Below are 27,398 nucleotides of genomic sequence, written 5' to 3'. Positions count from 1 at the left end.
GAAAGGATATGAACAGACATTTCTCAAAAGAAGACATTCATACAGCCAACAGACACATGAAAAAATGCTCATCATCACTGGTCATCAGAGAAATGCAAATCAAAACCACAATGAGATACCATCTCACACCAGTTAGAATGGCAATCATTAAAAAAATCAGGAAACAACAGGTGTTGGAGAGGATGTGGAGAAATAGGAACACTTTTACACTGTTGGTGGGATTGTAAACTAGTTCAACCATTATGGAAAAGAGTATGGCAATTCCTCAAGGATCTAGAACTAGATGTACCATATGACCCAGCCATCCCACTACTGGGTATATACCCAAAGGATTATAACTTATGCTACTACAAAGATACATGCACACGTATGTTTATTGCGGCACTATTCACAATAGCAAAGACTTGGAATCAACCCAAATGTCCATCAGTAACAGACTGGATTAAGAAAATGTGGCACATATACACCATGGAATACTGTGCAGCCATAAAAAAGGATGAGTTTGCGTCCTTTGTAGGGACATGGATGCAGCTGGAAACCATCATTCTTAGCAAACTATCACAAGAAGAGAAAACCAAACACCGCATGTTCTCACTCATAGGTGGGAACTGAACAATGAGCTCACTTGGACTCGGGAAGGGGAACATCACACAATGGGGCCTATCATGGGGAGGGGGGAGGGGGGAGGGATTGCATTGGGGAGTTATACCTGATATAAATGATGAATTGATGGGTGCTGATGAGTTGATGGGTGCAGCACACCAACATGGCACATGTATACATATGTAACAAACCTGCACGTTATGCACATGTACCCTAGAACTTAAAGTATAATAAAAAAATAAAAAAAGAAAAAAAGAATTTTGGGGTGGAAGGGAGGAAGTAGCAAGTAGTGGTTAACAGGCATGTTATTTGCAAAGCTTTTTCAGGTCAGCTTTGCTCCCTCACCTAGGTTGAAAGCAGCTGTGCTAGTGTGAGGAGATGTGTGCCAGATTTGGGGATTGAGAATATGGGGTAAGACAAGTACCCTGGGTTTGTTAGGAGCTGTCAGGGTGGATGCTTTAAAAATCAGTGGGAGTTAAAGTGATTGCCTAGTAGCAGTGAAGACCCAGGTGAGACACTAGACAGCCTGATCCATCTACGTCTTGCAAATTTTTTTAGCTGTGATCTGCCAAGGTGACAAAGGATGACGGAAGAGGCAGCAGGAGATTGCCTATGTTGATATTTTAGTATCTTCAAGGGACCAGAATTTCATCTGTGGGTTTCTTCTTAGCTTCCCCTAAAGAGATGTGGAGAAGTAAGATGTAGCAGTTGTTGGAAAATGGATTTGGGATGCCAGATCCAAGTACCATGAAATTTGTAAACTATTTAGTAGTTATGGATCCATTGTTACTGCATAGAGCTAGGAGTGTTACATTTTGTTGGGGGCTTGTGAAAGGTTTTTTTTTTCCCCCCCCTAATATACAAGAAAATGGATATTGCTTAAATGTATTTTCACCTTCTTACTATCAACATGAACTTGAACTATGAACATATCAGCAGAAAGTAGTGAGAGTCTGGGTACATTTTCTTTTGAAAAGACTGCAGATAGAGCAATAACTATTGATGGAAGTATGTAAAACTTAGAACAGGACTAATTTTTACCCCAAAAAATTTCTTAATATACTTCCCTGCAGATAAATAAAACAGATATCCAAAAGCTCTAAGTGATATTTCTCTATCTAAACATAAACATATGTCTCCCTGTCCCAAACTGTGTGTGTCTGCAGAAGAGTGCATACAGCTTAGCCATTGGAAGCCTTTTCCAAAAATAATGTAAACAAAATTCAAATAGTGACTAAAGGACTTGTTACAGCATTTAAATGCTATGATATAACAGGTCACAACAAGTATACTTAGTACCAGGCACTGTTGCAAGTACTTTATATGCACAGTCATCCCTCATTATACACAGGGGATTCGGCGCATACTCAAGTCTCACAGTCAGCCCTGTGGAACCCACTTACATGAAAAGTTGGCCCTCCATATATGTGGGCAGTACTATATTTTCCATCTGTATTTAGTTGAAAAAAATGTGTGTCTAAGTGGACCCACACAGTTCAAATTGGTCTTGTTCAAGGATCAGCTGTATTAACCTACTTCATCTTCGTAATTACCCTGTAAGGCAGGTACTCCTATTGTATCTATTTCACAGGTGTGAAGATGGAGGCACAGGATGATTATCTTGCCCAAGATCACAGAGCATTCTGGCTCCAAGGGCCTGACTCTGCCACCACACCATAGCTGCCATTCTCTATTATGATTTATGGTCTAAAGGACATTGCATGCAAATTAGGCTATACAGTGTAAGGAGTGTTGGACAAACTCTTAAAAAGAAGAAAACATTTCTTTCTGCTTTTGCCACTGCCTATTTACTGTTCTCCCAGTTTCCACATTTTTTCTAAGGGAGAATACGTGTAGTTTGTAGTTATGTTTTTTGACCTAACTTTTGCAGAGAGAAAGGATAGTGCCAGGTTGTAGTTAGAACGCTGGAATCAGTTGTTGTTTTGTTCTTAAGTACAGACAGATGACTTCTCACAAGATGAGGAAATGCCCTCATCTCTTTATACAAGTCAGCTTTTCTGTTGTTATGCTTTTAAAGGCTTGAACATCCCTATTTATGACCTGTTTGGGAACCTTTTAATGTACATGTCTACCTGAGTTTTTGGATTTTTCTTCCAATCCCACTAGTATAATGGATGGAAATGGAGGTGTTGGAGGGGTCATGGCTGATCTATTTCTTTCTAGGCAGGAGAGGAAGAGAACTGATACCTGTTGCTAGGGAAGACTAATGGCAAGAAATGGACTTGTTTTCAAATAGTCTGATACTCTAAACTAGCAGTTAGAGAGTACCTATCTCATACAAAGCAGTTTTCTGAGCTCTGTGGAGGCACATACTAAGAATTAAATAGCAACCAGCTCTTACATAAAAACTGTAGTTTACAACAGGGGTTGACAAACTATAGCCAACAGGCCAAATCCAGCCTATCACCTGTTTTTATGCTGCCCACAAGCTGAGAATGATTTTTACACTTTTAAACAACTGAAAAAAATCAAATAATATTTTGTGAAATGTGGGAATTACATGAAATTCCAAATTCAGTGTTTATAGGTAAAGTTTGATTGGAACACAGCTCCACTCATTTGTTAATGTATTGTCTGTGGCTGCTTCTGTGCTACAATAGCAGAATTGGCTAGTTGCTGTGGAGACCCAATGGCCTATTACAGAAAAAATTTGTAAACCCCTGTTTTATGGAGTACTTTGATACACATGTTCCTAGGATCATCTTGACACTGTGTAGCATAGGTAAGGCAAATATTCTCCTTCCTATTCTATAGATGAAAAGGGGAGGTTTAGATAGTGACCCTCCTGAAGTCCCAAGACAGGGCCACAACTCAGCTCTGGGCCTTTTGCATCTATAATACGGGACTCTGGTTTTTTTCCTACTCTTCTCTACTGCATCCACCCAAGACATACTTTTGTTGTAGCAAAATAAAATATACAGAAAAAGTGAGAACCGTGTTAACTGGTATGTTAGTGAGGATTTTTAATGACTAAAGCTTCATTTCCAAGTGCTGACTGGATTTTCCTTTAATATGACACTGATTCCCAAAATAGAAGTTTGAGAACATACTCCACCTCTGGTTAAATTAATTTGGTTGAATAGAGATTTCCATCGTTTCCTTGGAAACTGGTTTCTGGTGATATCGTAGCTCCCTCAGGGATTTTTAAAAAATGGTAGTGCCTTTTAACAGATGTCCTTGCTAGACTGCCCCTGGGTCTTTGAACATCCATTGGGTGTCATTGGCTACATATCTTCATTTCTGTCTGACAAGCCTTAATCTGTTCCCTGGAAATTTAGTATCACTGCCACCAAGCGACTAAACTTCTGATTTGTTTTTACCAATTAAATTTCTAATAATCTCTAAATGAAACCAGTGTTCCCTTTTTCAGACTATGCCTACTTCAGGAGGCCAGATATCGGGCAAAACAGGCTGGTTTCTTCTAGTAAAGCATTTAGAAAATATTGCCTATTAAAAAATATTTTATGATTTCCTGCTGGGCTGGTTTTAAGTGAAATATGGTGGGGAGATTTATTTACAGTTCTCTCTGTGTGTGTCTTTCTCTTCCCTTTTCTCTAATGAAGCTCAAAGCATCAGGCCGTTTATCAGAGATAATTATACAACAGATGGAGTTTTTCTGATATGTAATAGTCTCAGAGTGGAAGATTCTTTCCCATAATGAAGAATGCCCAAACTTTAAATGTCTCTTTTGATTTTAATTTAATGGTGTTTTTTTTTCCCAGTGCATTTATTTATTTATCCTGAAACTGGTTCTGCAAAGCATGCTGCTTTCATTAGGGCTGTGTTCTGAAAAGATTGATACTTTGCAGTACAGTATGATAATGTACAGTTATATGCTGTTTTGAAGAGCCATAATTTATCAAAAATCATTGTGTGAGATCATTAAGTTAATCTCTGTCAAAATACAGGACCTGAGCAGTTCAGAAGTGTCTTCTTATAGAAATGCTTTCTGTTCCATAATGTCAGTTGGGTAGGAACTTGTTTAAGTACTGGTAGTGTCATCTGACCTTGCATTTGTAGTCAAAATACGAACCAGATTAAAGCAAAACCGTGATTTTTAAGTTACTCATTTTCTGGCTTGCTTTTCTTTTTCATAACTTTTAGTCCTATTTTTAAGTATGCAAGTAAAGCATGACTACATTCTCAGTTTTTGAATTACAAAGACACAGGTTTAGATAGACTAGAACATGAAAATATTCTAACATCACCACCATCAATCACCACCACCCAATTCCTACTTTTTACAGAAATAACCAGTTTTTTCATTTTGGGTTGTATTTTTTCTATGCAGCTGTGTACATGTTTACATACAAGATTTTATTTTGGCCGGGCACAGTGGCTTGCGCCTGTAATCCTAGCACTTTGGGAGGCTGAGGTGGGCGGATCACCAGTTCAGGAGTTCGAGACTAACCTGGTCAACATGGTGAAACCCCGCCTCTACTAAAAATACAAAAATTAGCCTGCCGTGGTGGTAGGCGCCTGTAATCCCAGCTACTCGGGAGGCTGAGGCAGGAGAATCACTTGAACCCGGCAGGCGAAGGTTGCAGTGAGCTGAGATCATACCATTGCATTCCAGCCTGGGCAACAAGAATGAAACCGTCTCAAAAAAAAAAAAAAAAAAAGATTTTATTTTTATATAAATGAGAGCATACTATATATATTGTTTTGTAACTTGCTTTTTAACTTAACATATTTCAGAGATCTTTCCAAGTCTACGCATGGAGATCTGCCTTACTTCTGCATAATATTCCATATTGCCCTTATCATCCTTTTCTCTACTCTCTTCTCTGGAGGCTGTTTTTAATATTTCACTATTATAAGCCATGTCAACTAAACATTTTTGTACATGGCTAATGGTGCATATGTTATTTTTCCATGATAAATACATAGAAGAGGAACTAACAAGTCAGAGAATATGTATATTTAAAATTTTGATTTGCATGGCAATATTAACTTCCAAAATGACTGTATGACTGTCTATTCCTAAGAATGATGTTTGAGAGTGGTTGTTTACCACAGCATTACCAACATTAGGTGGGTTGTTTTCTTTGTTTGTTTGTTCCTTTTTATTTATTTATTTATTTTGGTAAGTTGGGCAAAAGAATAGCTCGTTTTAACTTGTGTTTTCCAGACATCTCCTGATGGTGAGATTGAGCATTGTTTTATATGTTTGTTAGCAATTGATGAGTCTCCAGTAATTGGCCTGTCAGTGGTATTTATTTTTTATTAGCTATTTTTTTCTTACTGATTTGTACGAATTCTTTATTTTTTTAAATATGTAACAAATTCTGAATGAGTATTTGTTACATATATTGCCAGTTTCTTTCGGTATGTTACTTGGCTTTTAATTTTCATTTAGGTGCCTTGTATTCATGAAAATTTTTTAAATTTTGATTTAAATCTGTTGGTCTTTTGTCTTCTAGCTTTCTGTCTTTCTTAGAAGGCTGTCTGAATCATAGTTATAAAAATATTTTTCTATATGTGTTTAAATACTTTCGTAGTTTATCTTTTTCTATCGTTAGCTCTTGAGCCCATCTGGGATTTATTTTGTATTTAAGGCATAGAGATTTACCTTTATTATTTTTTTTCCAAGTGCATAACTAGTTATGCAAAAACCATTCATTGAATAGTCCTGATTTAAAATGCTAATACTATTACATAAACATACATCTGTTCCTAGGCTCTTTATTTTGTTTTATTGGTCAACCTGTATATTTCTGAAACTGAAATATAGCTTTATAGTATGTATCAGTATCTTCTGATTTGGATTATATTGAATATATAGATTTATTTAAGAATAATTAACATTTTGATACACTTTTGGGTCTTCTCATAAAGGAATATAGTTTGTCTTCATTTATTCAAATCTTCTTCTATGTTCTTGACAAGACAATGTCATCTCTGCACAAGTTTAGAGACTAAGCACCAAATTAGCAGAGTCTTTATTTTATGCTACTTTGCTCTGTCCCAGGACACCTAGCACACTGCTAGCATAGTACTCAATAAATAGTTGCTGATTTAAATATTTAGGAAAAGTTTTGTTTTTAATTTTTCTTACTTTTAGAAACCTACTTTATGTGTTTTGATACATTAAAGAAGGGGCCTCTCATTGCCTGTGCCTGATTTTTGAATAACTACTTAATATTCTTTTATAATTTTCTGTGCCATACAATAACTGCAAGACAAAGCAACTCAAAAAAGGCAATATCCCTACCAAATTTTGAAGTTTTGGATGCTTTGTGGTCCAAAAACTAAAGGAAAAACTAAAATTGAACATATGTAACTGCTGACCCAGAATCCTTTGAGATTCATCTCAGGCTTTTGGAATAATGGGAGTCTTTTCTGTTTCTCTCTCTCTCTCTGTCTCTGTCTCTTTCTTCTGTACAAATAGGCACTTGCCTGTTGTAAAATAACCATTTTTGCTTGTTAGTATTTATCACCTAAATTTCCCTCTTCAAGATTCCCCTTTGCAAGACAGAATACTAGCAAGCTTTTAATACTTACTTTCAAAGGTCCCTTAAGAAATCTGCAAATCTAAAAGGTTAGTTTCCCAAAAGATTACCTCAGTCACATGTGAGATTATACAATTACTGATACTCAAACTAGGTTTTGAAGCAACATCATCACTGGCCCCCCTGCGCCCAATATGAATTTCTTTAAATGTTCTTATTAAATTAAATGCTCTGTCCTTCTCTGTGAAACTAAAGGTCATGGTAAACAACCACCCTTCACACAGCTTTAGCTCTTGCACTTGTCATATTTTTATTTTGTCTAGTTACAAGTAGTATGTGACACTGTGCTGATTTTAAATTAAATCTAAGCTTTATTTATGACAAAAATGTTTGGCTGGAAAAAAAATAATGACATTTATGTGACTGTGTTGAAGCAGCCATTTTAAGCTTACATAAATATATTTTAATTGTGCTTGTGAACTTCTTTCTGAAAATTCAGAGCTGCCAGTGCCAAAAAATGACTATGTAACTGTACATTTTGTATTCATGGCCTCTGTTACTTTATAAACCATCTCACTTTTTGATCCGTCAAAAAGATGATTCTATAGATTTAATAAAAACAATAGGATGCCACCTTAGTAAGGAATTTTTAAAATTCTAAAATATCAGTATAACCCCTTCACTACACAATTGAAATTGTGACATTTTCAACTATTAATTGCAAAGAGAGATCCTATTATTAAGACCTGACAGTGTTCACTTCTGTCTGTAAAGCAAGACGGTTGGACTAAGGTAGTTTCCATTTAGTGTCACTCATCATGTTCCAGCTGTGGTACAGCTAACTATGGGAGAGGCTCAGCAGAGAGGCAGAGGAGAAGGGCACCTGTGTTCCAAGTTGTTTTTACAAGTCCATGGAACAGTACCTGTGGCCTGAATAGATGTCTTTTTTTTAATTTTTTTATTTTTCCTGAAGCCTCTTAGGAAGAACATGCACCAGTCATTTCCCTTTCTAAGGAAAGCATTGCAGCCTTCTTTTAGTAGCTGCTGCAGGCTGAGATTTATGAGAATACTCTGCTAGCTGAACTGTGTTTGAAAAAACAACAACAAAAAAATCTCTTCCAGTGCTGAGTGGTGTCTCCATTAATGTTATGAGAATCATGCTTGTGTTGATGGTAAAATGCAAATGATGCAAATGTAGAAATTGGAGTTGGGCCTTAGTTAAGCCTGTAAATAGTCAGAAGTGAAGTCTAAATTGGAGAGGTGACAGCCCCTGATTTTGTGTTCATATTAAATATGCTTTGTCACAAGAGAAAAACAAAGCAGTGTCTAAAATTAGTAATGATTTTATTAGCCAGGTGGTATTTTGACCTCTAACAAAATGGGGATTATTCTATTTTTATCCCCAAGAGGGTGGTGATGTCTTAGAATGTCACTGTTAATTGCTATTGGGCTTTATCACATTTTGAAGTATCGGTGGTAAGTGTTTGTCAGCATCTTAACATATGGAAAGGTATAGGATTCTAGGTGAGAGATTACATCTGAAAAACTAAAATTGAACATATGTAACTGCTGACCCAGAATCCTTTGAGAGTTCCACGAAACATGTTTTTACTCTTCTTATATACATAGCAGAAATGGAATGTCATGGTTTGAAATTTTGACTAGTTTATTCCACTATCCCTTGCCTTTATTTACTTAAATATTCACATTTTGTTGAGACTGGGAAACCCTTTTACTGTTATTTACACTTAGTACATCAGTTGATTTCTGCAAGACTAGAAATAAGTCAGTTGGCATGTAAGGAGTATGGGGAAATTGGATCTTATATTAACCTTTAGGTTCACTGGTTCTGTACCAGTCGTTCTCAAATGTGGTCCCCAGGTCCCTCTCAGGGCATCCATGAGATCTTTCCTTTTCCAACTACATATTTATGTAGCAGTGGGCTTTCTTCGTATTCATATAAACAGATTAAATACAGATATAGACATGAAAATCCAAGTATCTTCCTTTAAGCCAGGCCACTCTATTTTTTAAGTTGCAGTTATTTTTCATAAAAGAGAAAGTTTTTATGTTGAAGTGTAATTATTTTAATTTTAAATGAAAACAATTTTTATCAAGTTATAATTTCATATGGGATAAATATCAATGATATAAGCCACATAAACAAAAGTTGTTTAGTGTCCTCAGTAATTTTTAAGTGTTAAAAGTTCTCAAGACAGAAAAGTTGAGGACTGCTATGCTGGTAAAGCAGTTACAGAAGAAAAGCTTGGAGTTAGCAGAGATTGGTTCATGAGGCTAAGAAAAGAAGCCATCTCCATAAAAGTGCACAGTGAAGCAGCAGTTGCTGATGTAGAAAGCTGTAGCAAGTTGCCAAAAATACCTAGCTAATATCGCTGATGAAAGTGACTACACTAAACAGCAGATTTTCGAAATAGCCGAAATAACCTTCTATTGGAAGAAGATGCCATCCAGGACTTACAGGAGGAAAAGTCAGTCCCTGACTTCAAAGGACAGTATGACCCTCTTTTAGGAGCTAATGTAGCTAGTGACTTTAAGTGGAAGCCAGTGCTTATTTACCCTTCTGAAAATCCTAGGGCCGTTAAGAATTCTGCTGCATCCACTCTGCCTGTGTTTTGTAAATGGAACAGCAAAGCCTGGATGACTACACATCTGTTTATAGCATCATTCACTGAATATTTTAAGCCTACTGTATAGACCCACTGCTAAGAAAAAAAAATACTCCTTTCAAAATACTACTGCTCATTGACAATACATCTTGTCACCCAAGAGCTCTGATAGAGAGGTACAAGGAAATTTATGTTTCTATGCCTGGTAACACAGCATTGATTCTGTAGCCCATGGATTAAGGAGTAATTTTGACTTTTAAGTCATAATTATCTGAGAAATACATTTTACAAGGCTATAGCTGCCATAGATGCTGATTCCTCTCATGGATCTGCCAAAGTAAATGGAAGATCATCTGGAAAGGACTCACCATTGTAGATGCCATGAAGACCATTTGTGATTCATGGGAAAAGGTCAAAATATCAACATTAACAGAAGTTTGGAAGAAGTTGATTCTAACCCTCATGGATGATTTTGAGGGGTTCAAGACTTGGGTAGAGAAAATAATTGCAGATGTGGTGGAAATCACAAGAGGAGTAGAATTAAAAGTGGAGCCTGATGAGTTGACTGAATTGTTGCAATCTCGTTATAAAACTTTAATGGATGAGGAGCTGCTTCGTATGATTGAGCAAAGGAAAGTGGTTTCTTGAGATGGAATCTACTCCTGATGAAGATGCTGTGAACATCATTGAAATGGCAACAAAGGATCTAGAATATTACATAAACTTAGTTGATAAAACAAGAGCAGAGTTTGAGAGGATTGACTTCAATTTTGAAAGAAGTCCTGTGGGCAAAATGCTGTCAAACAGCATTACTACAGAGAAATATTTTGTAAAAGGAAGAGTCAGTTGATGTGGCAGAGTTGTTTTTTTGTTTGTTTAGTTTTGTTTTTTGAGACAGAGTCTCGCTGTGTCGCCCAGCCTGTAGTGTAGTGGCACAATCTCGGCTCACTGCAACCTCCACCTCCCAGGTTCACGCCATTCTCCTGCCTCAGCCTCCCAAGTAGCTGAGACTACAGGTGCATGCCACCACACCCAGCTAATTTTTTGTATTTTTAGTAGAGACGGGGTTTCACCGAGTTAGCCAGGATGGTCCTCAATCTCTTGACCTTGTGATCCGCCTCCCTCGGCCTCCCAAAGTGCTGGGATTACAGATGTGAGCCACTGCGCCTGGTCTCGTTTTCTTTTTTTAAGAAATTGCTGCAGCCACCCCATTTTTCAGCAGCTACCACCACCTGATCAGTTAGCAGCCATCAACATTGAAGTAAGATCCTTCACTAGCAAGAAGGGTATGAATCACTGAAGACTCAGATGATCCTTAGCATTTTTTTTTAGAAATAGAGTTTTTTTTAAATTAAGGTATGTACATTTTTAGACATCATGCTGTTGCACACTTAATAGAGTCTACAACATAGTATAAACATAACTTATATATGCATTGAGAAGCCAAAAAGTTTGTGCAACTCGAACTTTATTGCTGTATTTACTTTATTGCGGTGGTCTGGAACCAAACCCATAATATCTCCGAGGTATGCCTGTAATTGTTTAGGGGAGTTAAGGTGGAGTGGTAATAAGATTTTGTTGAGAAAGAAGCCCTTATTAACAAAATAGATAAGCTACCAATTGCAACTTCTGACCCACTTTGAAAATTCCCTTCTCAGAAATTACTAATTTGGATCTAAATAGTGTGAAAGATCATGTACTGAGGTAGGATTAGAACTTCTAACTCTGGGAGATTAACACTTAGATGCCGTAAAAAGCTTTGTAAATGGTTTAATTTGGAAGTTTCATTTGGAGAAATAAGAGGGCTATTATCTGTGTTGAAGAATTTCTGTAAACTTGGATTACAATTCACTATATCTTTATGTATCCTTGTTTTTAATCAATGGTGCTTTTCAAACTCAATTATATCGACAGATAGGTGTGTCCTTTCTGATTAAAACAATTCAGGAACTCCAGGTTTAGGGTGAGGTTGGAGAGTAGGGTTTTCTGAAGAGATGACTTTTCTTGTGCATTCTGCTATGTACTGGATACTCATTAAATACTGTCAATTCTTTGCTATTTTAAATCTCTGTGTTTATATTGAAGGCTAAAGAAGGAATATTTTACTGCTCAAGAAATATATATTATTTGAATTTTTTGAAGATGATTTTACATTCTAAACATGGACACATCAGGAAACAGTGTAGTTTATTTCACTATCTCCATTGCATAGATTTGTTGAGGTTTATTTTGTCCTTTTTTATTTTTTTAAGAAGGAGCCTCTTCAAGAAATTCTTAATAAGATATCCTGAATCTCTCTCTGCCCAGGGAGGCTTAGGAGGAAAAGAAAAGATATTCTGAATCTCTACAGAGAGGAGAGAATTGCAGCTCTTTAATTTGTTGTCCAAAATTACCTTTAGAACTGTGAGCTTGGAAAAGTGACATGCTGCAAAGGAAAACAGTGTACAGATTATGATAGAGTGGAATTGACAAGCTGGTTAAAAAAGGATGGTACATTTTTAATTAGCCCACAGTGCCTTTAGTTGATAAATAATTAGATACTTTTATGTAAATGTCATGTTAATTAAGAAAATTGAAGTGTTACAAATCTACAAAAGGAATGACTATTTTTGTGTATTAATGTTTTGCAGTTACTGTGAAAGGACTGATAGTAGAATATTTGATTATTGCACTTCTGGCAATTTTTAGCTGACCAACTCCTTGATAGTCTATTTTTTCTAATTGATGTGCTATTATCTGTATTGAAGATTTTTAGCACATGATTTAACTGCAGCCAGTGAGGGCTAGTGAAACCAGAAGCCAAAAATAACCAGTCATCACAGCTGGTTTAACAAAACTTTTCAGAGTAGATTGTTGATTTCTATTTCAAGGTTAAGAAGAAATGTTATTTTTCTGTATTTACTCAGCTGTGGAGTTTGGGGTTTGAGTGCATGAAAAGCTGAATGCAGCTATCCTCCAAACTACCATTCTCGGCTTCCTCCTTGAGTTGTAGTCTTCAACTAGCCGATGGGATTAACCACTACATAAGTAGGTAGACCTGAGTTTTTTGGCATGCTCAGTAACTCTATAGGAGACTGGAAAAAATATAACAATTCTGATATTTCATTTTGAAATGTGTGTGTTGATAGTTAATGGGGTATCTTCATCTACTCCTGTTTTTGCAGGTTACAGTGAAGTGAGTATGCAGATTGACCCATGTCTTCAACTTTATAGGGCTGCAGTCAGTAATACTGTTTCCCTGGGAAAATCTACTGCCATATTGCAAATGCTGTAACAATTTTTACTTGTTGGGAATACAGCTGAAGAATATAGTTTCATGGCTTTCATGTGGAATTGCAAATGTGATCCACAGTGCTGCATTATGTATGACACCTTTAATACAAGAATAGAAACATCCCTAGAAGAAGAGGTAGAATATTCACTCTTCTCTAGTCACAAACCACAGTTACCAGAGGCTTTATTCACTCGCGAACTCCAAACATTAAATTGTTGAAACTTGATGTTTTTTAAGGAAAAAGTCCTCTGAATTTACTATCAAATGCAAAATGTTAGTCTGTTAATAAATATCTCCGGATAATGAAGAAACTTGAAAAAATTCAGTTATTTAATTTGCTTTAGCAAAAGAAAGCAAAAAGCATTCATGATGATTGGCTAAAAGTTATTTCAGGTTGGTTAATCTTGATATCATCTGGCTCAGAATCCCAAGAACCTGTCGTATTAAGCAAAGAACTTTGTAATTTTTTTAGACATTAATAAACCCAAACTCAATTGCCACTGATACAGGCTAGAAGATAATGGTTTGAATTGTTCTGTGCTTAGAAATACATTTATTGTCCCAACCTCAGTCCTAGTCAACACACACACATACACACTACATTCATCTATAGAACACACAATCGTGAAGAGGCTTTCTCATCTGTTTCTTTAGTTACTACCTCTGTCTACCCTGTTGTTTGGAAAGAAGAAGAAAGGTAAAAAATGGGAGCCAAGTTTACAGTGATTTATGGGGACTTACGCCAGCCACACTCTCAGGCATTAGAAAGTCTAGAAAGGAACTTTGACCCTCACTGTCAAAGTTTATTTTTGTTAAAATAAAATATTTTTGTTAAAATAAAATAGTTTTGTCTCAAAACTATTTTGTTTCCTGTAACCAAATGTTACCCATGTTATATTTTTATTGTTGTGGGCAGAAACCTGAAAACATTTTCTGTGAGTGGCCCTTAATTTCCTGCATTGATTTTAACAGAGTTGATTTGGAACTGCCTGTAATTGTGTGGATGACAGTGCAATTAGTGTAGAATATATGTGTGGTGCTGATATGTTCCTATTCTGGGTTTTGAAGTGTTTCGTAGGTTGTAGTTTGCCAGACCAAATTTAACTCATAAGTTCTCTGTTTATAACATTGCCCAATTATCAAAGCTGGGATATATTATTACTGCCAGTTACTCTTGCTGTCAGTTTGTCTTGGTTCAACTATGGTTCCATTTGTACTTTACTGTAATGCAGTGAATACATTGGATTGGGTTGTTAGTTTAACAAGCTCTCTGGAGAACACCTTCATGATGATGCATGTTGAGATATGCTAGGCAGCCTTAAAGTTATTTGCAGAAACCTACAGAAATTTATTCACTAGAAATTTTTAAAAGAATAAACTCTCAAGCTAAAGACAAGGTAAAGATTCTCTTATATGATAATCTTCTAGAACATTTGTAAATATGGGTGTTAATTCATGAGTCTCAGCCAGATTTCTTTAGGGGTTTTGATTTGACAGTTTCTCCTTTCTTATATAATTCTACTGGATGAATTATTTTATGTCCTTTTAAAAAAAGTATTTTGTTAGTTAAGATATTGCTGACCCTTATGCACTGTGCAGCTAGCTCATGGTGTTACGGGAACTCAGTGATCTTGGCCAGATACTGAGTTAGGGGTAATCAGAAATTAGAACTGACTGGACTGTTAATATTTACATTGTGCTCAGCTAGTTTAGAAAAGTACAGCAACTTCCTCCTATGTCCACCCCAATCTATTACATCAGAATTTCCAGAGTCAGGGCTTGGGAACTTGTATTTTAAAAAATGATCCCCAGGACTTTCTGGATGTTGGGAATGTTCTAATATTTTGATCTATGGCCATTACACAGTATGTATGTGTTAAAATCCCTCAGGATGTACATTTAAGTTCTATACACATCATTCTAATATTGCATTCTCTCAAATGTTACACTCTAATTTTAAAAGTTCCTGAAAAAAAAAAACAGCGCATTTTCTCACTCATAAATGGGAGTTGAACAATGAAAACACATGGACACAGGGAGGGGAACGTCACACACCAGGGCCTGTTGGAGGGTGGGGGTCCAGGGGAAGGATAGCATTAGGAGAAATACCTAATGTAGATGACGGGTTGATGGGTGCAGCAAACCACCGTGGCATGTGTATACCTATGTGACAAACCTGCACGTTCTACACACGTATCACAGAACTTGGTATTATATATATACACACACACATATATAAACTGTTACTCTTCTGATTAAATAGTTTGCAGTAGTCGCTTGATGAACATTATTAAGCATTCACTGTCTACATAGCAGTGAACCAACAGTAGATAACAGTGTGATTCTTGATCCTTGGGAACATAAAATCAAGTGGAAGAGGAAGTGATAATACATAATATAAAGTTTTATGGTTTATGATACCTTGCTGTGCAGATGGTTCATCAAAAGTCGCTTATTGGCAATTTTACTATTTCTATTTTTTTATTTGTTTTGTTAAAGAAACTGAGGATCACTTATCCTTGCTGAGATTACTCAACAAGTAGGGAGTAGTTGTCAGACTTAAACTCAGTCTTCTAAAAAGCCTATACTTTTCAAGAAATAAGAAGGCTTCAATTAACAAAAACAAAGAAGCCTTACATGGAAGCAGAAGTTACAGCATTTTATGGAGCTACGGAAGCCAATCCCAGGAGGGTTTTTGAGGATGTTGAGGCTGTGTTAGCTTTTCATGTCTCTCATTGTCTCTTCATGTTGCCTGTTTTCATGTCACAGTTTACCATTTGAACCTCTGGAATTTTAATTCATTACACTTTTTCTGGTGAATGTGACATTTGTAGAAAAATGTTCTGTTGAAATACTCTGCTCTCTGGTCTGACTTTCTTTTTTTTTTTTTTTTTTGAGGCGGAGTCTTGCTCTGTCGCCCAGGCTGGAGTGCAGTGGCCGGATCTCAGCTCACTGCAAGCTCCGCCTCCCGGGTTTACGCCATTCTCCTGCCTCAGCCTCCCGAGTAGCTGGGACTACAGGCGCCCGCCACCTCGCCCAGCTAGTTTTTGTATTTTTAGTAGAGACGGGGTTTCACCGTGTTCGCCAGGATGGTCTCGATTTCCTGACCCCGTGATCCGCCCGTCTCGGCCTCCCAAAGTGCTGGGATTACAGGCTTGAGCCACCGCGCCCGGCCTGGTCTGACTTTCGAAACTGCAATTTATTCTTGCCTCATTTTCAAATTCTTGTATTTCCAAGTAATACAAGCCAATGATGAATGTTCTCCTTCCTCATTACATATAGCATTTATTACCTGTTTCTTGTTCTTTGGCACTTGGCCACTTTCCGTCTAGCTATTTATTGCTGTCATGTATTGTTCTTTATGTACAGAGGTGTTTTGGGTTTTGTTTGTTTGTTTGAAGAAAGATTATGATCTCCCTGACTGTGGGACTAACCTTTGTGGTGACACATAGTAGGTATTTGCTAAGTGTTCTTTGAAGTCAACAATGCACTTACGTGGTTTTTCCTGTTTCAAAATTTCCCCTCTGTGTCTTCTTACACTAACTAAGGGTTGTTGCTATTATGGCCTTGCTGTAGTAAAGAGCAAGCTAAGAGTGAACTTCTTAGGTGCGCTCTCCAAGTCCTTAAACCCATGAATCTCGGCACTATGCACTCTAGGAACAGGTCTCAGAGCTCCTTCATCTTTCCCTCCTTTTCAGTGAGGAACTTATATGAATTCTTGTAGGAGATACACAACTCTGCCAAGTAACCATGTTTTCCTTCTGCTAGTCACAGTCACCTGGGGACCCTTTTTAAAATGTGTAAGAGTTGCATATGTGTTCTGTTCCTTTATGATCACCACTGCCCATCCCAGGGCATGTCAATGGGAAGTGTTGGGGTGTGTATCAGTATCAACCTCAAAATGTGTTGAAAGTTTTGATTTTGCAGAATGAAATTATTGATTTTCAAGCCTTCGCTCACCCAACAACTGTATCTCTTGCATACTCTTGAATTATGCTTATGCATCAGATCTCTGGGCCCACCAAGATTGCATAAAGGGCCTCTTGTTATCATATTTCTTATAATGAAACTAGATGTTCTTCCTTGGTCAGCAATGCTTTCTTTCTGTGTGAAAATGATTCTTATTTCTTCTGACAAGCAGTTTATTGTTTCTTAAGGCCCTGCCTTTCTTATTACGTAAGGCTAGTTTTTCAGTAAATTGCAAGGTAGAGTGACTGCTGAGATACTAACCTAAGAGAGAGTACTCCTGCTCATCGTTCTATGGAGGAACGCATCTTCCCAAACTTGTGGGTAATATCCTCTCACCTAGATGTGAATTCTAATTAAATTTTTATTCTTTAACTTGTTAACGTTATGTGAGACTTGGCTGTTTTTTTTTTTTTTTTTAATGAAAAGCATGTTATAATGTAGAAAGACTATGCATCTCTATAGACTAAACTGCTGAACTAAAATGAGGTCCTTAGAATTAACCCACCACCACTGTCTTTCCTACTACTTCTTATCATTGTATTTGCAGGTTGATCTTTTCCTTTTTAAGTTTCTCTTTACTCAGGAAAGCAACTATATGGACATGTAAATAATGTGTCCTGACTGATGCACCTGCCTTTCTGTTTCTAGGTGGGCCATGCACAGACACAGCTCATGTCTCATTAATCACACCAACAAAAAGATCCTGTGGTACAGGTATGTACGTCATTCTTACGTGAATTCATCCTTATTTGAATTCTTCACAGAAGTTAGCAACTGGTTCTAACTTGGTGAGCTTGTCAGGGTCTCTGATTTCTTCCATCAATTGTGAGGTGATATATTATGTGCTTAGTATTGACAGTGGAGTGTCAGCAGAGGTCAAGGTCAGAATGATGTTTTTGGAGAGTCAGATTGACTGAGTAAATGCTGGCAGCTAGATCCAAGAAGGTGGACAACAAAATATACATAATTTCTAATATCTGAAGAATGTTATTAAGATATAACAGAAACGCACATCATTGCCCAGTTTGTAGCATGTAGCTAATCTGAGGGCCAAGATTGAAATTTTAATAGTTTTAATGTAGAAAATCAGTGTTTTAAATTGACTATTGTAGTATCCTAGTATTTTTGGAAAATTATTTTCTGTCATTTGATTTAAAGCCATGGATATACTGAGATTTCTCTTTTTACATGCAGAGTCCCAAAAACATCTTTGTGCATCTGTGGCATTTTTATTAAACATGAAGTCATGAATCTTGTGTCACTCTAAAGAGCAGTCAGAATTCCCATTGTTCCCTTTGCCTATAGCTTAATTTATTTTAAGCGATATTTACCTTTTCTAATAATGCTGTCTGCTATTTAAAATATCTCAAGGATTATATTTGGAAGAGTCAAAATAATTATATTGTTTTTCTAAAGGTCACAGTCAGAGTATTTTTCATAACTTAAAAAATCCTTGTAACTTAAAAAACCCAGCAGAAATAGCACAAACTGTTTCCATGTACAAACTTAACACTGAAACCTCAGCTCCTTTAAATGCTCATAGTTTGATGCTAGGCCTCAGTCAGGCCCATATTTGCATAGTTTCAAAGTAACATCCAGGCACTGAACTCTAAGGAACTCAATTGTACTCTTCTCTTCCAAATGACCAGCTTTGAGGTAGGGTAGGGGGTATAAGATAGTCTTGGCATGCTCTTATCCCTCCTGTGCTCAGTTCCCAAGCTCTACTAGGTAGAGTAGATTTATCGTTTTTCTTGAGGTAGAAAAGAGCTGTGCCTGAAGTGAGATAGACCATCCTGATTTCAGCCAGTGGGAAGTCAGAGAGCCAACTACCTTCCTACTCCAGCCAGAAGCTTGAAAACATTCAGGGTCCTTTGATTTGAGGTCCAGCACTTCAAATGCACAGTACTTTAGTCTTTGTCTTTCCTTCTAATCTTGGCCCTCAGAGAAGGTTTTACTGTTAAGCACTACCAGTATGTTCAGGTAACAGTCAAGGAGTTGAACCTTGAACACACTGGGTCACCCTGAGAGGTTTGGGAAGGAGACTCATATACTCAGATGCTGAAACTAGCAGGAAACTCTGGTGAATATCATTTACTTGTGTCTGTCTCCTAGGTAGACCTGTTTCCTCCTCTCTGATCCCATACTATTTTGTGTATCTAAAACTAATAATGATATTTTTTATATGCTTACTTCATTGCCAGGTACTATTCTCTATATTTTATATACACGGTGATTTAATCTTCAGAACAGTTCTGCAAGATAGTTATTATAATTCCTCTTTTACAGATGAAAAAAAATGTGGGCACTCATAAACTTAAGTATATTTTCTGAGGTAATATTGGCTAGTAAGTGATGGAGCCAAGACTTGGACACGGATCTTTAAGACACTAAAGCTTGCATTGTTTTCCCCTATATCATGCTACTGCTTTTCATATTTTGTGATTGTTTCTTCTCCTAACCAGATTGTGGAAAAGCAGACTGTTGAATGAAATATGGAAAAAATGAAACATATATTTGGAAATACAGCATACAGTCAAGTAGTTTGAAAATGTGAGTTCTAGAATCACATCTGGTTTCAGATCTAAGCTTAGCCACTTACAAGTTGTGATTTTAAGTAAATAAGTCAACATCTCAAAATTTTGTTCTTCATCTGTAAAATGGGATGATAAATCTCCCAGGTTTGGTGTAAGAAAAAAAGAGTATGCTCACATAGTAGACCTTCAATTACTGGTAGTTTCCATTGTCTTAATGAAGATATGTCTTTATAGTGAGCCACCCTTTCGATGGTGTTGATAAACACATCAGTGGCTATCTTAGGCAGAAGGAAGAATAAAGTAGAAGTACTGGCGTTCTGTGCTGTACTCAGTTTTATGACCTGATTTTATATTGATCATGTTCTTTGTTACGTGTCGGTATTATACTGGCAATTGAAGGTGGTAATATTTAGATCTCCATTAGTGAAATGATAGGCATTGAGCTCTCAGTCATACCTTTGTAGGCCTTCATTTAGGTGAATACATACCTCTCTTAACTAGAAAAAGACTGAGAATTTCTGACTTGGAAGGAAATTAACGCAATGTCCAGGTCATCTCCTAAAAAGCCTGAAGGAAAGTTGAGATTTCTCAGCAATGGACATTAAAGGTCATCAAGTTAAGCCGTCTGTACTTCTTTTCAAGAAGACTGTTCTATGCCCTCTTAGGCTAGCCAGACTGCCTCAGCCTTAAATATTGGCCCTGATTCTGAAGGACAGAGCTTCCTGATTTTGAGAGGTAAATTAAAGAATTTATTTTGAAAACCACAGGTTGACCATCTTTGTCTCCATCTTTCTCTGTGTCCTGCAGTCAACAGGTTGCACGTGGTGGGGATTTCAATCATTTTTCTTCTGAACCACCAATTATTACTGTTATTTTGCTGGAATGTTCCTTGTAGCCTTTATGTCTAGGTTCTTCAAGTTAGGATTCATGTCTATGATATGTGCTGTACAGTGCTTCTATTATGATGGGGTCTCCCAGACAGAAACCACATGGGCCTTCAGGCATAGATGGTAGTAAATAATTACTTCACAGTGGTGTCATTTCTTCGGAGACACAGAGTGAGACCTTAAGTGAGATCTTACCTACCTCCTCCCAGCCAGTCTATCCATACAAGTTTGGACCTAAAGCAGCCTTGAGCTTAATAAATGATGTTTGTTAGAAAAAGGATACTGATATTAGACTAAGGTGGTTCTTTAAGTCAGCCGTCTCTGACAAAGGGCACACAATGTACTGTCTGAGGTGTGTGGAGACAATAGCAAAAGCTCTTTATCTCAGCTTTAATTTATGTTTTGCAAATTCACTTTATTATATGTGTATGTGTTCATACATTTACTTTTATTTATTTATTTTTATTTTTTAATAGAGACAAGGTCTTATTATGTTGCCCATACTGGTCTCGAACTCCTGAGCTCAGGCAGTCCTCTCGCCTTGACCTCCCACAGTGCTGGGATTACAGGCATGAGCAACCTCTCTCAGCCTGTGGTTTATAAACAGTTTATAAACAGCAAATACACCCACAAATATATACATATTAAAGGTACATGGCCATTTAGATAGGACTGTGCAGTTCAAAAAGGTTAGTGACTTCTTCAGTAAACAGATCATTTTCTTCTTAGTACTTTGAAAGTTAGCTCTAAGGATTAGCATTAGACCCATTATTACGTGGTTTAGTAAGAGAAGACCTCAGTGGTTGATTAATCAGTCACCATTTGTATTTCAAGCAATTACAGTTTTGATCAGGTAAAGGGTATTGTCATATTTTAGAGGTGGGCAGCAGTGTAGCATGGTTGGTCTACAACTATCAAAAGGAGAGAGGCAACTCTTTTTAAGAAATTGTTTTGTCATCACTGTGAGTCTGTGATGCAGATTGCAAAAAGTAGCTGTAGTAGCAAATGAAAGATCAGTTTGTCTTTGTGAGATAGATGGGAAAGACTTTTCTTTATATGATGGCTTTTAGCCAGACACAATTATTACCAATTAAACTCTGTAATCTTTAGATTTAAAAAAAAAAAAAAAAAAGCAACACCATGATCATGATCATTTTGGTATTTAAACAGAGAGCAATTAGATAGATGAAGGGTGTGTGGTTGTCCCCACTTCACCCCACCCCTGCCATCTTTGTGGAGTTCTAGGATCTCCACAGTCAATGAAGAGTTGAAAAGTACTGCCAAGTCCTAGGTTGCTTTTGGTTAGAATGTGTGAGTTAAAGCACATCACACCTTCAGATTACTAGATAGAGTTTACATTTCTTCAGAGAGCTCAGAATTTTTCCACATGTTCTCTTGTTAATTCTCACAACATTCCTGTCAAGAACAAGTATTTTGTGAAGGAAAGAGATCACTTTCCTTGGCAACAAACTACCAGAAGATTCCCTTTTGTCCTTCATCTTTTCTAACCATCAAGTTATACCTTCAGCTAATAAAATACTGTAACCAGAGTTATAGTCATCTCCTTTAGGTAATTTTATTTGGAAGGTGTTTGGATATTTAGCTGGCTATCTTCGACATTATGTTTTTATGTTTAAAGTGGGCACAGATTCAATGCAATCCCTATCCAAATACCAGTGACATTCTTCACAGAAATAGAAAAAAATCCTAACATTTATATGGAACAACAAAAGACCTAGAATAGCCAAAGCTATCATAAGCAAAAAGAACAAAACAGGAGGAATCACATTACGTGACTTCAATTTATACTACAGAGCTATACTAACCAAGACACCCTCAAGCTGGCATAAAAAGATACGTAGACCAATGGAATGGAATAGAGAACCCAGAAACAAATCCACAGTGAACCATTTTTGCCAAAGTTGCCAAGAACGTACACTGGAGAAAAGAAAGTCTCTCCAATAAATGGTGCTGGGAAAACTGGATATTCATGTGCAGAAGTATGAAACTAGACCCCTGTCTCTCTCCACATACAAAAATAAAATCAAAGTGGATTAAAGACTTAAATCTGAAACCTCAAACTATGAAACTACTACAAGAAAACATTGGGAGAAACATCCAGCACATGTAGATAATATTCTGTCTGATAGACTTGAAAAAGGATGGTTAAAACATGCTGTGTGTATGTTTAAAATGTGATTATAATTAGTAGAGCAGCAAATAAAATAACTATTTGTGAGGCCATAGGGGAGCTGTAGAACTGTCTGAGGTTAAAGCAGATGGGACTAAGAACAGTCCTGTTAAATATCAAGGCAGTTTTTCCAGAAAGTGTCATCTTTCCACTCTATAAGAAGCATGTTAATTCAATTTTACTTTATATCCCTCCCTCCTTATTTTGGGTTACCTGTTTTCCTTTCAGTGTGATAAACAGTGACATGAACTAGAATAGCTTTGTATTGTTCATTGTCCCCCCCCCCCCCCCAAAAAAAAGAGAACAGTTTTCCCCTTTTCTTGACTCACTTCTTTTTTTTTTTTTTGAGACAGAATCTCTCTTTGTCACCCAGGCTGGTGTGCAGTGGTGCGATCTTGGCACACTGCAACCTCCATCTCCCAGGTTCAAGTTATTCTCCTTCCTCACCCCGCCCCGCCAAGTAGCTGGTTTTACAGACATCCGCCACCATACACGGCTAATTTTTGTATTTTTAGTAGAGACAGGGTTTCACCATGTTGGCCAGGCTGGTCTTGAACTCCTGACCTCAAGTGATCCACCTGCCTCGGCCTCCTGATGGCAGGATGACAGGCATGAGCCACTGCACCCAGCCCTGACTCACTTCTTTTGTATGGCCTGTTTATGATATTGTTTCTTCTTGCAAAGACAAGAAGAAAACCCCTTTCATCTGGAAGTTAAGAGAAGATTGATGTGCGGAACACTTTCACATTGGTGTTCGGAAGCCAGTTAAAGGGAAATGTTTCCTTGTTGTTAGGTTACCAAAAAGTTTATATGAGATTTTTAGAATTGATTCAGAAGCTAAAGAGTGTTGGTGTTAAATCAGAAGTGGCCCCGTAAATCTTAGAAAGACCTACCCTTGTGTGTTCTATCTGCTGGTAGAGTCAATATTCATTGAAACATTTCAGCCAGTACATTTAATCCTAGAGAGTTGTGTCAGTGGCTACGAACTGTATTGTTCAATATTACACACTATAGTTGGCTTTTCGAAGAAGGACTTCCTCTTCCACAGGGCATCTTCCTCTGCCCTGTGGAGTTTTGTTTTTGTGAGGGAGTCTCGGTCTGTCGCCCAGGCTGGAGTGCAATGGTGCAATCTCAGCTCACTGCAATCTCTGTCTCCTGGGTTCAAGCAGTTCTCCTGCCTCAGCCTCCTGAGTAGCTGGGACTACAGGTGCTTGCCACCACACCCGGCTAATTTTGTATTTTTAGTAATGACGGGGTTTCACCATGTTGGCCAGGCTGGTCTTGAACTCCTGACCTCAAGTAATCTGCCCACCTTGTCCTCCCGAAGTGCTGGGATTACAGGTGTGCTCTGTGGCGTTTTAAAGGGAGGTAGCTTCGGGTGTGAGTTCAACTGTGTAATTCACTTTTCAAATCTTTCTTGTTGGTCCTTCAGGTATAGCTCTTCCCTCAGGTCTGCAGTATCAGCATTTGAGGCAGAAAATTAGAAATTTGACCTACTTATGTAATATGCAAGTTCCCATCAGGAGAATATTAGGGAAGATATAAACCTTTCATTTTTTATTAGCGTTTAATGTAATCATTGAAGAAAGATCAAAACAGTAAATCTGTCATGGCAAGGAAAAAGTATTTAAAGAAATGTTTTACCTTGTGCACTCATCATCTTGGGTCCTGAAGGAGTTGATTTGATTCCTGGGGCAGGGGACAAAAGGAATATCAAATATTTGGCAAGATTGCAAAAATTTCTCTAATCAAAAAGTGCCATCTGACCATGTTTTGCCACAGAAAGCAGTTCTCACCAAAATTTATCATGGCATGTCATAGTGGCTGTTTGCTGACAGTGTGTGAGTTTTGGCCATTCAGTGGATGACTGGGAAAGGGAAATAATCTACTAAATGCTTTCTCTTGGGTTTTTTGTTTCCCTGGAAGAACTTTAATCAGTCTGCTTCAGTTGTTTATGTTGGAGAATAGAATGAAGGAGTGAGATAAAATATACTAATAATTAGATGATTTGATACTCAGTATAGAGATAAATTAGGTGGGTTTAAAGGCACCTCACACAATGTATAAATTTCAGATAAGAAGAGGGAAATTTTACTGTTTTGTAATTGGAGCCCTAAATGAGAGTTAGGTCCCATTGCCACCTATGTTTATGTTACAGCACAACATATAATGTATCAGTTTGCTGTACTTAAAGTCAAAAACTTGTTTCCGAGGCCTAGTTTGGGCTTTACTCAGGAGAAGCAGGGGCTCCTCTTGAGAAAGGCTGAATATAAGTGAATAAGTGGAATATCAAGCCAGGATGCAGTCTCGTCAAGAGGAATTTTTGCACTTGAAAAATAAAAATGCACTCTAGTATAAAAAGGAAAGAGCAGTGTCATGTGGTTTGTTGCTCTTTTGGAGATGTGTGTGTATAAGAAGTCCAGGCTTTGCTGTTGAGCTTTTCGTGATTCACATGCTTTGCACAAAGTCATTTTGCATCAGTCCACAAATGCAGTTACAGCTGTGTGTTTTTTTTTTTTTTTGGAATAGTCATTTATTTTATCATAGCTTGTGTTCTTACCAAGGAGAAAGAGCCCTGGACTTTCATTAATTAGCTGTTCTGTTACTTCACTGGGGCAAAATGCCTGAGCCAATACTATTTAAAAAGCATATCGGGAATTTAATTCTCCTTTGCTCCTTTGAAACTTTAGGATTTTTTTTTTTTTTTTTTGGTGGAGGTGGATAGGTCTGGGGAGTGCCTTTCAGGTGCTGCTCCGTAGCATGTGTGTGCCTGTTAGAAGGCAGCATGTTAGAAACGCAGCCTTCCCAAAGCAGTCTTACCAGAAGAAGTGGGATAGAACAGCCACAAAGCAGCATTATAAATCATCTGAGCCTTGCAATGATACTGCCCATTAATGAGCCTTTTTTTTTTTTTTTTTTTTTTTGCCCTACTCAGTTCCTGGCTCTACTAATAGAACAACACATCAAGCAAGGCTGTAAATAAAAGTTATTGCCTAATAGGTGGGTGCCGAAGTGGAACGGACGGAGCCGAGGCATGGAACCTTATTACTGCTCATCAGCAATTATAAACAGGATAAAGTGTCTGGGACTTGCGCTGATGCAGTGAGGGCTAATAGAGGCTGGGGATGACACTGGGCGATGATAGGATGATGTATGCTGATAGGTTTTACTGCCTCATCTTGCTGCTGGCTTCCAAGACAAGTTGTATTCTCCGTTTTCCTGCTTGCTCATCTATCTGAAGAGATGGTCCCATTGCCTCTCCTGCCAGCAGGTGGGCTGGCATTTATTCCTCATACCTGTGTCTGCTTCCAAGGCACTGCCCTTGAGAAGGATCTTCAGAAATATTTCATAATCATGGCCGATTAAAGTTGTGATCTTACTGTATTGTCTGCCATCATAGTTACAGATCACACCCTCAGAAGTAGTTGCTTACGTGGATTATAGGACCAGCTGAGACACTGTGGTTAGGCAGCCAGTCCAGCACTTTACTAAAAGACTGCTGTGACAGAGTCCTGTAGTAGATTCTGTAGGAACATGCAAAAGAAGTGATAAATGTGTATCTTGCCCCTGGGAGCTTACACCATAGAGAGAGAGAATAAGTACAGAAACAAGTACAACTAATTCCAGCTTTTGCGAGCAAGAGATGTAACTTATGTTTATTTCAAAAAGTGAAGAACAGGAAGATAGATTATGCCAATCATTAGGAGCAAATACAATACTACTGTTGTATTTTTCTTTTCACGAATTACCTTCCTCGTGGAATGCTTAGAATTTACTTTAAAGTCATGGGAAATGATGAAGGGATACTAGAATGTGGAGGGAAAGTCTAGGAGTAGGACTGTGTTTTCTAGTGAATGGAAAACTTCAAATGTGACTTGGCAGTGCTTTTGAGTAGCACATAAGCATCTAGTACTTGGAAAAACTGAGCTACAGCTCTGTTCAACTTTGAGTGCTTAACTTCACTAAATCACAGTAGTGAGACCTTTAAGATAGGAGGAATCTGTAACGGAGCCACAGAAGAATACTTCTGGAAAGGGCTTTCCAGTTTGATCCAGGAGTTTAGCAGCATTCTGGTACTTCATTTGTTTGTTATTTGTGCCTTTAAGTAAATACACATCTTTATGTAGTACTCTCAAAACTAACCTATCAGGAGACTTCCTACTGTTAGAGATATTGTAGTTTTTCTCTGATGCCCTAAGGTATGCCTAGGTGTATCTCAGTTTTGAAAAAGCCTGATACATGATAATCCCAGTATTATAAGCTACATAAACTAAGAATTAATGTTATAGGAGGGTCATTCAGTCTATAAAATGCCTTGCCATAGGGTTAATGCAAATAGGTTTTTCCTTTTGCATATAAAGTAATACTTGCCCAAAAAATCAATTCCTACTTATTGAGAGAATGCTCTGTGGGTAGTGGCCAGTGGAATAGAGAAAGAGAGATAAATCTGATTAAGATATGTTTGAAAAGAATAATTGACAGGATTTGATGGCTGATTAGAGTTAGCTGAAGACTGCAAAGTATACATCTGGAGAACTGAGGGAAGGAAGATGTAACTGACAGGGAAGGAGTAGGAAGAAAACTTGATTGAAACTATTTTCAGTTTCGGATGAGTTAAACTTAAATTAGTGTAGTCCTATAGAGAATTATAAATATGAGCCTATTTTGGAAATTGCTAATTTAGAAGCAATGATTAAAGCTGTGCAAATGAATAAAGAAGAAGAACCAGGGGGTAAGGACTGTGTTTCAGGGCAGGAAAGAGAAAGAGGAGCCAGTGAGTTCAAGGAAGCTAAAGAAAGGAGAAAGCTTCCCACAGGATCATGAAAGATGCATGAGAAGA

General features: G+C 37.5%; 1 protein-coding gene across 5 annotated transcripts in view; it reads left to right on the top strand.

The window, feature by feature from the left end:
• ZFAND3 (zinc finger AN1-type containing 3) overlaps positions 1-27,398 on the top strand; it is a 336,930-nt gene that overhangs the window by 249,033 nt on the left and 60,499 nt on the right. For 3 of the 5 annotated variants that reach the window (XM_023212704.1, XM_023212707.1, XM_023212703.1), the window contains one exon: positions 17,595-17,660. The exons of the other annotated variants lie outside the window; for them this stretch is intronic. In XM_023212704.1, the coding sequence (XP_023068472.1) occupies positions 17,595-17,660 (66 nt within the window). The remainder of the gene's footprint in view (positions 1-17,594; positions 17,661-27,398) is intronic. 5 annotated transcript variants of the gene reach the window in all.

This window comes from Piliocolobus tephrosceles, chromosome 5 (genome assembly GCF_002776525.5).
Source record: "Piliocolobus tephrosceles isolate RC106 chromosome 5, ASM277652v3, whole genome shotgun sequence".
In the NCBI taxonomy this organism is placed as follows: domain Eukaryota; kingdom Metazoa; phylum Chordata; class Mammalia; order Primates; family Cercopithecidae; genus Piliocolobus; species Piliocolobus tephrosceles.
This window is presented reverse-complemented; position numbering and strand designations above follow the sequence as displayed.